This window comes from Lissotriton vulgaris, chromosome 11 (assembly GCF_964263255.1).
Source record: "Lissotriton vulgaris chromosome 11, aLisVul1.2, whole genome shotgun sequence".
Taxonomy (NCBI): domain Eukaryota; kingdom Metazoa; phylum Chordata; class Amphibia; order Caudata; family Salamandridae; genus Lissotriton; species Lissotriton vulgaris.
Window position 1 is genome coordinate 262,086,030 of NC_141699.1, and position 12,990 is coordinate 262,099,019.

The 12,990-nt window shown below is 42.2% G+C and overlaps 1 protein-coding gene across 1 annotated transcript in view; it reads right to left on the reverse strand.

Annotated features, from left to right (window-relative positions):
* Positions 1–12,990, reverse strand: part of CCDC157 (coiled-coil domain containing 157) — a 204,934-nt gene that overhangs the window by 157,836 nt on the left and 34,108 nt on the right. Inside the window, exon 2 of the mRNA XM_086944736.1 lies at positions 6,451–6,622. Within this exon, the coding sequence (XP_086800862.1) occupies positions 6,451–6,622 (172 nt within the window). The remainder of the gene's footprint in view (positions 1–6,450; positions 6,623–12,990) is intronic.

Here is a 12,990-nt window from a genome sequence, read left to right on the forward strand (position 1 = left end):
TAATAACTTTCACCATTGAACTAGTGAGTTATTAGATGATTCCTCCGTATATTGTTTGGGGATATTTTGATTCTGATGAAGTCCACATGACCAGTGGGGGCAATCTGACATTGGCGTAGCATGTTGACCTAGAGTAAGGACATGGAGGCTATCATTATCCTCAGAACGTCCTCTTGGTACTAATTCAGTACTTTTAATTTTTAATCTTATTAGGATGAATATTAATAAATACCCTCATATATGGTTACATACTAAGGTAATGTTAACCTAATTTTCTCTCACTCCTGCAATATTAAAGAGCTCTCGGAGCTCACCCTAACGCAGTCATTCATAGGGTGAGGGTCCATTGATGAAGCATTTCACGAAGGCTCGTGGGTAAGGACCCTTTCAATAAACCTAAAGGGTTTTCCTCTGAATGGGCAGGGCTCTAAAGGAAAGGAGTTTTTACATGATTGAACAGAGGAGAACCTTACCTTGGTTGATATATATGTAGGGTGACTGGGAGATGATAAGTTCCCATAATTCTTTCTCCTTGTTCCTCCTTCTTATATTAAGGTAACACATTAGTGACTGCTAAAAAACCTTTTCTCAATTCTACACCCCATTTTAAGTTTATCTGATAGAACAAGTCTGGCATATACATTAAGTACAGTACAGGAATACAGAGAGCCACTTAAAGACCATGAATACCAGTAAGAGAATGCTTTGCCAAAAGCCAAATACAGTAGGTGCAAATGAAACCCTCATAAATGGCAAACTCTCAGTTTTGGGGATAAGAAATGAAGATCCCAAGGGGATAAGAATCGAGAGTTGTAAGACGGAGAAAGCTAACTGAGCTAGTTAGACGGAATACTGGGATCTACAGCTCATTGTGCCATGAAGCTCACACAGGTTTGAGTCGATAGAGACAAACAGCCATAGTTTTGCAGTAGGCAGTAGTGCTCAGACTTTTGAAAGAGTATCAATGCAGGGGGGCTGCTCTAGAATCAATAGTGTAAGGCTGTCTATTCCCATCAATTAAAAAGACGCAAAAAGAACAAATAATGGACGGAATCCTAAACAATGTCAAACACTCACCCCTGTACAGAGATCTGGACCTACATCCTAAGACGTGGGTCCGTGCTCACTATGCCATTAGATTCAAGCTAGCCTGGCTGATATGGGGTGGTACCCCAAAACCGGTCCCAGGATGCTTCTTTCGGTCTGGGGAGGACATGACCTGGGAGTTCAGGCTGGACTGTTCCCATGGGGAGCAAGTTTGAGACTGATTTAGATATGGCTGGTTCCAAACTGGGGTGGCATGGTGAGCAAAAAAACGATGGATTAAACCCAGATCTGTAACTGGCGGTGAATGTTTGATTATTTCAGCATTCCATCCATCATTTGTTCTTTTTGCTTTTGATGCCCTAAGTGGGAGGGTGATGCCCAGACACGGGTCCCGTGCTCAGTGGGTCACTGGATTCAAACTAGCTTGGCTCATGAAGGTGATACCAGGACACCAGTCCCAAAATACTAGTTTCTGGTCCAGGGGGCACCTGACCTGGCAGTTTGGGCTGGACTGTTCCCGTGGGAGGGGGTGTGAGGCTTTTCAGGGTTGAGACTAATTTGAATATCTCGCCATCTGACTCAGTTTTTAGAGTTAGACGGCGGGAGAAGATTTATTCGTACTACCTGTAAAAGCAGTTCCAAGTACAACAGTCGCAGTCCCATGTTTTTGTATTCCTCCCGGCAAACGCATCAAACGCTGGCTTCATACATTTTGTCAAAACTGCTCATACTAAGTGAAAGGGAGGTTATTGACTAATCTTATCCGGGCGTGTGGGAGTCAAGACCCATCAACGCCGCGAAGTTCAAGGCTTCGACACCCATTAATTACCAAGATTATTCGTGATCAAAACTCACACCTTGGAAAAACTAAGGGCCCACCTTCTCTTAATCTTCGACTGATTTATCACGCTGCTGTCAATCAGTGCTCTCTCCCCCTTCTACTTTTGTCATGAGGAAGACCCCAGGATAAGGAACTAATTACCTTTATTGCCCATAGGGGTCGAAACGTCGACGGTCCTTCACTACTTTTCAAGCATAGACGACTGAGATGAATTATCTGAGCCTCCAAATTGCTATGTTTGTTTTGTATTTATTTGCCTTTACTAGGCTGGATAGGTTTCAGCTATTTTGGATGTATATATTTAACATTGCCTTTCCTTTCCTACAACCCTCACAAGCATACATTCCCTCCTGAGCACTCTATCCCCCTTCTTTGTGCACTGTTTTAACCAAATGTACAGACAATCATGCTGTCCTCTATAACCATGCGATGAAGAGAGAATAAATTGCATTCATTTGATTTGTCGTGGTGATGTTTGAATTATTCAATTTCGTATCATGCAAAATTTACCTCCCCTGTGACCATTTTTTTGTTGTACTGTACTTTACCCGGGCACAGTGGTATTTCGGTTTACCCCATTGTTACATAACCCTTCATTATCCTTTAGCAGCATCCAGGGCTTGCGTCTCAAAGACATCAAAGGGTTTCACCTTTGACTAGTATCTGGCATGTAATCCACAAGCAGGTCACAGATTTGTCTCTGGTCTGTCCACAAACACCCCACACATCCAGCTGACTACTGAGACTTCAATGGAAAGTACCAACTGAGGAGGTACAAAGATGCCCCCAAATAATGAAGACCAAACATGCAAGCCAGGATAAATGCTGGCATCATTAGAGGGTCAAAGATGTGCTGGAGAACCTTAAAAACACTACGCATACAGGTGGACCCCTTATTCACACTCGACCACCTAGGGATAGGTGATTTGTTCTGAGGAATGTCACAGGCCCCTTTTAAGTTTGTGGGTGCCCATAACACCCATTTTGAGAATCACAGGATCTTTACAGATTTCCCCTCTCACTCTCAAATTCCAGTTGAGTAGGTGACTGGCTAGGGCTTATCACAATATATTCAAAACCAGTGAAACTATCAGAATGCAACTTACAGTTACTGAGCTACTGCACCTTGAATGTCTGATCATGGCTAACCATAAGTTGCCCCTTTGTTTCCAGAAAGAGATAACCATTCCCTTGGGGGCCCATGCTAACAGAAAATCTTTCAAAAGACACACAACTGATTGACGGAATGCAGAACAAATCAAAACATTCACCCCCAGTCAAGAGATCTGGGTTAAATCCATCATTCTTTTGCTCACAATGCCACCCCAATTTAGACCTGGCCATATGCCAATCAGTCCAGCCCGAACTGCCAAGCCATGTCCTCTCTGGACCGAAACAAGCATTCTAGGACCGGTTTCGGGATTTAACCCCTCTTCAGCCAAGATAGCTTGATTCTAGTGGCACAGTGAGCCCAGGACCCACGTCTGGGCATACCTGGCGCACTTAGGGTGAGAAAGCAAAAGACCCACAATTGATGGTCGGAATGCAGAACAAATCAAAACATTCACCCCCAGTCTAGAGATCTGGGTTAAATCCATCATTCTTTTGCTTACCATGCCACCCCAGTTTAAAACTGGCCATTAGCAAATCGGTCTTGACCCTGTGCCTCATGGGAACAGTCCAGCCCGAACAGCCAAGCCAGGTCAACCTGGGACCGAAACAAGCATCCTAGGACCGGTTTCGAAAATCTTGATCACGACCTGCAGCTTCCATGATATAAGCACCTAAATATGTTACCATTGAAGTGCCAGCCAACCAGGGTGATTATTCAACTCCTTACCACTCCTTGACACTCTGAACAGCTATGGGCTAGTTGAAGGGTGGCACTGTTTATGATCAGTGTACCACTACCCTACCCCTACCAGTACACTGCAGATCAGACATGCATAAATCATTGCCTGTAGCTGCAGCATAAAGCACTATTTCGTTGCTAATAGTTTTCTTATGCCAAAGCACAGACCCTTTCTCCAAAGAGCATAAGTTCAGGCCACAGGCACATACCTCAGATATAAATGCCATCACTCCAGCACAACCCGGACTCCTCATGTATGCTAATGCACAGCCAAAGATGACAGACTAAGCAGGCATGCCATTGTGCCCCATTCATACGGAGGGAACAGGCCCCATGGCATAACTTAGACTAAGAGAATCCTAGAGATTTGATGCTGCAGAGCCGCTACAATAGTGAAAAACAGTGCAGCAGTGTTCACCTCTGCCATCTATGAGAAAGTAACACTAGTCTGTGTGATTCATGCAGCACCTGACATCATAGGAATGGACCTGGTTCTCCATTCCTGGTCAACTAATCTTACACATGTATCCCCATGAGCAGCAAGTGCAGTCACCCCTCCTGGCAAGAAAGACTCTATCCTACTGTCATTTTACAGTAGCTTTCCTAAGCACCTGCTACTTCTAAGGGCAATACAGTCCTCAACAAAACGATAACGGGCAAACTTGATGTAGTGTTTCCTCATCAATTAGATAATAACTTCTGTGAGCATACAAGCCTATCTTCAACAATTAGATTTAAAATGTCCTTACTTCTTGGGGAGAATCCGTGAGCACTTTGAAAAGATGAAACTATTTTCTTTATTTTGTTCCTGACTTCTCCGCCACATAGGTACCAAAATGAAACTACCCCAATTTTGTTGCAGAGAAGCAAACTCTTCGCAGTTTTATCAGGTGGTTAAAAAATACACACCTCTATACCATCTAAAAGATCCTTGAAAGTGTAGAAACATACTTTTTCAAAGAGATTGTAAGATATTATGGCTCTTCATTTCAACTTTGAAGACGATTTCTGATTGCATCTATTATTTCTTCACTACTATTGAAATACTACTTCTAATTTAACACTGTTCTGTTGTTTTTTTAAGGGTACTCAGGAACCAAATGAGCAGGGGAAAAGCAGTTTGACATCATGCAGGTAGGCCGATAGCCATTTTGGCACTGGAACAACCATCTGCCACCTGAACGTAGCTTGACATCTAGGTCTGCTTTGAGAAAGGACAGCTTAGGGCCCAATGTCACAGGCTTTGGAGAAGAGGTTTGATATAATTGCAGGGGGACAAAATAAGTCTGGCTCCCACTGGAATGGGAAAAAGAGGAGGAAACTGACTGCTACAGATGGGATTCGGAAAAACAGTCTGGTACCAAGGTGAGGTACAGAGAAAGCAGTTTGGCAGACTGGTGGAGTAGGTGGGGTATTATAATAAATCACAAAGCAGGAGATGGAGAAAATTGTTTGGCGGTATGAGGCAAAGGAAGAAGGCAGAGGGACAGAGCATTCAGGCACCCCTTATAGAGTAGAGAGAGCAGTCTGACACTGATTGTGGTAAGAAAGAAATCAGTTGGGCACCAGATGTGGTAGGGAGACAGGAACCTGCCATGGTTTCATGTCAATTAGAAACATAGACCACAAAATCACATACAGACTGCTAAAAGTAAAATAGACCTGCAAGTACTTCTACTAACAAAAATGTTGACTTCACACAAAGTTCCAAACAGAGCCGAACTCACTTCACACCTATTGTAGAGCTGGGAACATAAGAATGAAAGCTAAAACCAGGCATTGTGGGTAAAACAGAGTATGGTACACTGGTACATGCTGTGGTAGTGAACAATCTGTCCCGTCCGGCAAAAGATGGGGGAAGATGCAATCAGCCTGGCAGCAAGTGGGGCTAGGTAAAGACACAGAGTAGACTTGTACCTAGCAGTGAGTGAGAAAGGAATTTGTCACTAAGTGGAGAGAAAAATACACAGTTCGGTATAAGGGGCAATGGGGATAAATCAGTCTGACACACGGGAGTGACAGGAGAAAGCAGTCTGGCACCAGAAGGAAAAGGGATGAATGAGTATAGGATGAAGGTGAGTCAGATAAAACAATATAGAAAGCAATCTAAAACCTGGCGTATTGTGTGGGTGCAGTTCAGCAAACATGTAATGATCGGTAACGGCAGGTGGCAGTGGGAATGATAGGGAGGAAACCGTCTAGCGAGAGGTGGGGTGATCGTTAAGATTCAACACCTTTCAGGGTTGGGGAACAAGTCAAATGAGACAGGCGAGAATGGGGAAGGAGGTTTGGCAGCAGGCTGGTGGGGAAAAAGCAGTTTGGCATTTTGATGTATGAGGAGAAATATGCTCGATAACCAAGTAGAGAAGGGAGCACATAGCGTGACTCCATGTCGAGTGAGAGTAGATAAAGTACTCCAGCTGTAACATGCAGAAAAGTAGTAGTATGGCACTAGAAGGATAGAAGACAGTGGTCCTCCACCATGAGAGGCAGGTGGAGAGCAAGCAGTCTGGCAGAAAAAGGGGGGTTATGAAGAGAAAGTGATCTGGCAGCAGGCTGGAAAGAGAGAAATAAACCTAACATCCGGTGGGCGGGTAAGTGATGATGGTCTGTAACCAGGTGAGGTACGCAGGAGAGAAGCAGGGTGACAACCAGATGTAATGGAGAGAAAGCAATGTCTTCTAAGCCTAATCAAGCTATTGGTTTTTACCTCGCTTATTGCCTGCTGGTAGAGGGACCCAAGCTTCTGCATGCTGCTCCAGTACTTCCTGGCTGCCAAACCGATGGACATGCTGGGACCCACTACTCGAGAAGGGGGAACTGTCTCCTCTCTTGTAAGACTCTCCGTGTATCCAGCAAAACTTTGAAGTAGCAGCAGCAACCTATAGGAAGTAGATGAAACGAAAAATCAATCTTTGGTGTAAGCTGGTTTGTAGGAAGAGGAGCTCACTCTGAGAGGGAAAAAACGAAAAACCTTCGTGCGTGCTACTACATAAATACAGAGGGAGAGATTCTCCCCATCACTACCAATTGCTGTTTCACTTAAGTAAAGAGGACAGAAAACTAGCGGTGGATGAATCAGTGATAATAATACTTTTATTTGATTTGTTAAAATCATGAAAAGAGTGGAACATACCACCATGATGAAATCATCATAATTCAGATCCAGAATAAAAATTGCAATAAAACATTTTTAGTTGTTGTAACCCTAACGTGGTATGGTACCATGGTACAACAGATTATTATAACAGCAATGTAAACATGTCCGTGCTTTCCATTGTAAGTAAAGTGCAAATGGCAACGAAAAATGAGGAAGGAGAAAAGTGAAAAAAATGCTACGGATAACCTTCTTTCCAGTTTCTTAAGCCAAGGTACTACAGATTATTATAACAGCAATGTAAACATGTCTGTGCTTTCCATTGTAAGTAAAGTGCTAATGTCAACTAAAAATGGGGACGGAGAAAAGTGCAAACCTGCTACGAATTATCTTCTTTCCAGTTTCTTAAGTCACTATGGCTTTCTATCCCGAAACATTTACTGGTATGAGCGTATTTATGCCTAAAACTTGTCGTAGAAAAGAGCTTTGAAAGAAAGAGAGTACAAAAAAGATCTAAAAAAGACTTAGGCCGGCTACTTTATGGCCTTCTTCCAAGATTCCTGTTTCGGTGTTTCTTTCTTTCCAAGTTCTTGTACTGTATCTTTCTTTCCTAATTCTTGTGCTGCTAGTGACAAGAATTTGACAGTCTTGCAAGACAGTTGGACTAAGGATCCACTGAGGCTTTTTATGGCGGCCGCTCTGCAAGTCCAGATTTGAGTTTCTCATAAGATTGGCCTTAAGAGCGACGTCCTTAAATTATGTAATGCCGGGCAGATGCATAATAGATGTAATAGTGACTCTGCATCATTACTACAGAGACGGCAGTCCAGGGATGGCCAAGTCTGTAGCCATTTTGGAGTAAGATCTTTATTTGAAAAATAACCCAATCGAAGGTAAGGTTAATTTTCGCTTGTAATGGTCTCTGAAGCATTCTTGCAGGTAGGGTTGTGGTTTCATTTGCTTGTAAGTTGGCATCACCGACCATGCATGACTTTTGCCGGCAAGTAAGGCTTTATTGGTTTGCAACAATATTTTTTTAGTAGATTTGTTTGTGATTTTTTTTTTAAAACAGGGTATGACATAGGTGTTTGCCAAACTTCCTCAAGATTTAGCGTTAGAAGCGCTTGTTTTAAAATATGGCATATAGAGTTTTTGTGCCTTGATTGTAATTTCAACCTCCTTCCAGCAATGGTGAGCTAGTGTGTTGTCTTTGGCTGCCCTCATTCGCCAGTAATATTTGGCCAGGACTCCTTGTCTGGCCTGTATCTGGTTCGTTAGTCCATATTCCGGACGAATCTGCACCTGAGAGATATGCCGCAGGATTCAAAATTGTTTTTTAAATAATCTGGACTGGGCTAGATTTAGCATTTGGGAGTCCTTGGTATTCAGCATATCCGAGCCGTATGTTATCGCTGGCAGAAATTTTGCAGCCACTACCTTTAGGAGATGGTTTGTTGAGCCGCCACTTAGGCTTATCTGTAAAGTTTTGAAAGCAAATAATAATTGTTTGATTTTTGTTTGAGCGTGTTCTAGGTGTTGTTTGAAACTTAAATGGCGATCTAAGAGAACCCCCAGGTATTTGTATACTTCCACCTGCGATAAGATGCTTGAATTTATCCTCCAGATTAATTTGGGACAGAGTGCTGGAAAAACATAAGACGTTAGATTTTTTTAAATTGATTATCAGTTGATCTTTCGAAATGTATATTGCTAGTTGTGAGATCAGGCGCTGCAGACCAAGTGGAGTTTGGGAGAGTAACACAATATCGTCCGCATATTGCAAACTTGCTATTGATGTCTTTCCCAATTTGGGAGGGTCTCCCAGGATGAGAGTGAGGTTGCTTTCTAAATCAGCAGTATAGATGTTGAAAAGACAGGGCGCCAGAACGTATCCTTGCTTTAGTTCATTTTTTGTTAGAAATTTCTTAGTTAGACTCAGGCCATCCCCTTCTTTTAATCTAAACCCAAGTTAGTGAGTATAGGTTGATAATTGCTTCTAATAATTTGGGGGGGATTCCCCATGCTTTCATTTTGACCCATAGCTTGGCTCCTGGCACTTTGTCAAAGGCTGCTTTTAGATCAACGGAGCATGTGTAGAGGATGTTTGAATTGACGATCGCTGTCTTTGCTAAGAGGGTGAGTGCTGAAATATTTGTTAAAGTCCACGTGCCGGCCCGGAACCCAGTCTGCGTTTTCGGGATTTGATTTTTACTGCTTACCCATGTCTCCAGGTCTGCCAGTAAATGTGTTGCGTAGATCTTTGCCTCTACGTCTATAAGGGATATCAGTCTATAGTTGCTGGGGTCTGAACGTGTCCCTGTTTTATAAATGGGTTGAAGAATGCTGCCCCTCCAAGAATCGGGAAAAATTCCGGTATCTAAGCAATTGGAGAACAGGGGGGTTAAATAGCAGGACCGAAACTCGGGATCGTACCTGAACAGAGCATTCGGTAGACCATTGGGGCCGGGTGCCCCATCCGATCTCAAATGTTTGATTGTATGCAAGATCTGCTTTTGTGTTATCTGTACAGGTTCTTCTCTTTGTGCATCCTTGATTAAATCGCTGCTTTCTTTCTGTGCTTCGCTGATTTCGATATGAAGTTTGGCTTTGGATAAGTTCTTTAGGACGTTGGCTGATGCCTCCACTGGTGTTCATTTTTCGTACTCTGACTCCTGGCTTCTGATTTTATCTCCAGACTGGAGCCCCTTTTAATCACGTGTGTATTGTCACCACTGCTGACCGTTGTCTGTGCAGTTGTGAAATTATATATATCTTCGATATGAGTGCTCCAAGATTGTTCTGTTATGTCAGAGGTGAATTGACGATGTTTGCCATTTAGCAGGAAGTTGATTTTTGCCCAAAACTGTTGCGAGTTTCTCTGCTTGCTTGCGTGGAGCAAGTTAATCTCAAATTTTTCCTTGGATGTTCGTTTGGCCACCTTTACTTCGTGTTTTAGTTTCTTTTTCATCTTTTCTATAATTGTAAGAGTCTGTTGCGAAGGCTGGGGACCCTTAGTTCGAATGAACCTTAGTTGTTTATTCAGCCGCGTTTTTATTGCCCGTATTTTTGGCGTATACCATGGCCCTCCTCCGCTTCTAGGAGTTTTATGATCTCTGTAAATGGTTTGACATTTTTTATTGATGTTGATTGTGAAAGACTCCCAAACCCCCGTAATATCTCCAGCGTGGTCTGCGTCTGTAGGTGTTAACAATGACCGGCATGTCTCTATTATTTTATCAATGTTCTTTTCATCCCAAATTAGCCGTTTTAGGTTGTAGAGTTGTGTTGTTAATGTGAGAGAATTAGCCTGCTCTGACCCAGTTGGAGTGATGGTTAATGTGAAAGTTTGAGGGTAATGATCGCTTTCGACTCAGTCTTGGATTTGAAAATCTGTTACATAAGGGAATAGATCAGAGTCAGCTAGCGTGAAATCGATAGTTGATCCCGTTTTACTTGTAATCCTCGTAAACGCAGCTGGACTGTCCAAAGGGCCCCTACCATTTAACATGTGTAGGAAAAGGTTGTTCAATTTTGCTGAACATTTTTTAACCATAGGGTCTTGTCTGCTTCTGTTGCCCTGTCTTGGCTGTATGAAACTCGGTAGATTGCACTTTTGGCCTTGGAGTTAGTGCATGTTAAAATCCCCTGTTATTATTGTGTTGGCACTTGGGTAAGTGCTTTTCAGCGTTTTGATTGCCGATATTAGTTGCTCGATTCTTTGGCCGTTCTGCTTTCCTACTGGATGAATATAGAGATTCAATATGTGAATGACTCCTTTGGAGAGAAAGACAGCTTTGGGTGCTACTTTGTAAACAGATAGATGAAAGAGTGAGAAAGATTTCAGGTCAGGGTCTGGGTGACGGATGTATCTTGATCTACATGTTTAAACATTTGCCCATGCAATGAACAGCCCAAAAAAGTTCTGGCTTGCATTTCAGTATGGCTCATTGAATTAACTTGATCTCCTATAAATTATTATCCAGTATTAACCCATTCTGACACACATTAGGACTATAATTACAAATGCCATTGATTAATCTCTGTTTTTACAAAGCAGTGATATAACCTAATGTACTAAAGTGTAATAGGCATTCAAGAAATACCATTTTTAATCTGAAAGTCATTGTCATGTTTTTGCAAGGTGGTTTCTGCATAATTTAGAAGTGGAATCTTTAGATGGGTCAGCTTGTGATTCCTTGTATTGGCACTCCCTAATTTCCTTGTGTGTCCACCTCTACTCAGCACTCACTGTTAGGCCTTCTCTGCAGCCTGCCCAGACTCTGGGTGCAGCACTCACCATTGCTAGACGGCTTTTGTGCAGGTACTCACATGAGTCAAGATGTGGTTTTTCATGTAGTTACAAAGGCCGCAATGCAGTCAGAGCCCTGAGCTGAAAGCAGCTCAACTTAAACCAGTTATTTCTCTACATGTCTGTATGCAACATCAGAGAGGTGGCAATAAATCAGGCACATCATCCATACTCACTAGAAAAACACACAAAAGGGATCAGAATGAGAATCCTTGTGGCTGTCCTCCAAACTACGGACCAATCCATGGAACTGGTCTCCAAACTACGAAAAAGATTCCCTGACCTGTATTCAAAAAGTATGGGATACAGACAAGAGAAATGGGCTTAAAATTGCTGTGTGATCTTAGATATCAGGATGTAGCCATAGACCGCTATAGCCACCGGTCACTACCTGCGAAAAAGTATAACATCTCAGATTAGGTCTTCTTCCTCTTAGTGTTCCAAGATAACTGTCGGCTCGCCCTTAAGCTGGCACAGTGGTGTTTTGACTGTGCAAGTAATATGTCGAAAGCTGATGGTTATTTTTTATTATCAATCTTTTAAAATGTTTTTAGTATGTGCTGGACTGTTTCTAAGATCTAACTGAGACCTGTTTGCATCAAGAGGGTGATCTGGCAAGGCCTAGTGTGAAAAGGGAAATTCAACCTGTTAACAAGATTGATTAAGAGAACCCATGTGATTCTGATAAGCTGCTGTGCACACTGCACTTTACAATGTTATACTGTATTGTGCTGCAAGTTAATGGTTAATTCTGCATTTTGTTGTCTTTTTAATGTGTTTTTAATATATGAGGGATTTTGGGTTGTCGACCATGTGCTGTCTTTTAGCGTTGGACTGTTAAGTGTTTAAATGGCTATTAGCTGAAGTCATGTGTGGGTCAAATTGATCCAAATGAGTGCTGCGCACTATTAATTTTATGACATTTGAGATTGTTCACTTAAGAACTGGGTAATGTGCAATATTTCTATAAGAATGTATCTCTTGGAAATAAAGTATTTTTGATTTGACTTACGCCCTTCACAAAATGTTCCCTGGTTCTATCAAAATAGATCTTTTTTAGAGGGAGAATGGGTACGAGGGAGATGAAAGACAAAAGGGATATCATGCCAAAACAGGGAGAATCAGCCAGGATCCAGTGCTACAAGGGATCAGACCCTGAGCATGTGCAAGGTATAAAATCTTATCAGGATATCACAATTAATTATAATGAAAGGACCCTGACAGAGATAGAGAACAGAGTACTAAATAAAGACCTTGATTATGTGCCCACTCCCAAGGAAAACATCTTCAAATTGAAATTGGAAACAGCTGAATTTTTACGTAAGGTTAGACTAAAGGTTTTCTTTAATGAAACTTCTCCTGAAGAACAGGACTACGACCAAAATCCTCTTTTAATCCTCTTATTTTCGAAATGCCATCGGAGGTATTGCCATTCGAGAAGGCGGTGAACCGCAAGATTGATTCCCTGGGCGATGAACACCACACTACCTTCTTCAATACTACAAAGGATGAGATAAAGGCATTAGCTGATTTGGCAGCGGATGATTCTATAGTTATTAAGCATGCTGACAAAGGTGGGGCTAATGTGATCTTATCAAAGAGTATGTAAAACAATAAATGTCTGAAACTTCTTAATGATGCCCGCAACTACAAAAATCTATCAAAAGACCCCACCCCTGAAATACAGGAGGAGATAGCTTTTTTGGTAGCAAATGGGCTCGACAACGGTTGGATCACTAAACATGAATCGGAGTTCCTCATTCAGAAGGAACCAAGAACTTACTGCTTTTATATACTTCTTAATGTACATAAGAACACATTTTTCCACCTCGGAAGCCAATTCT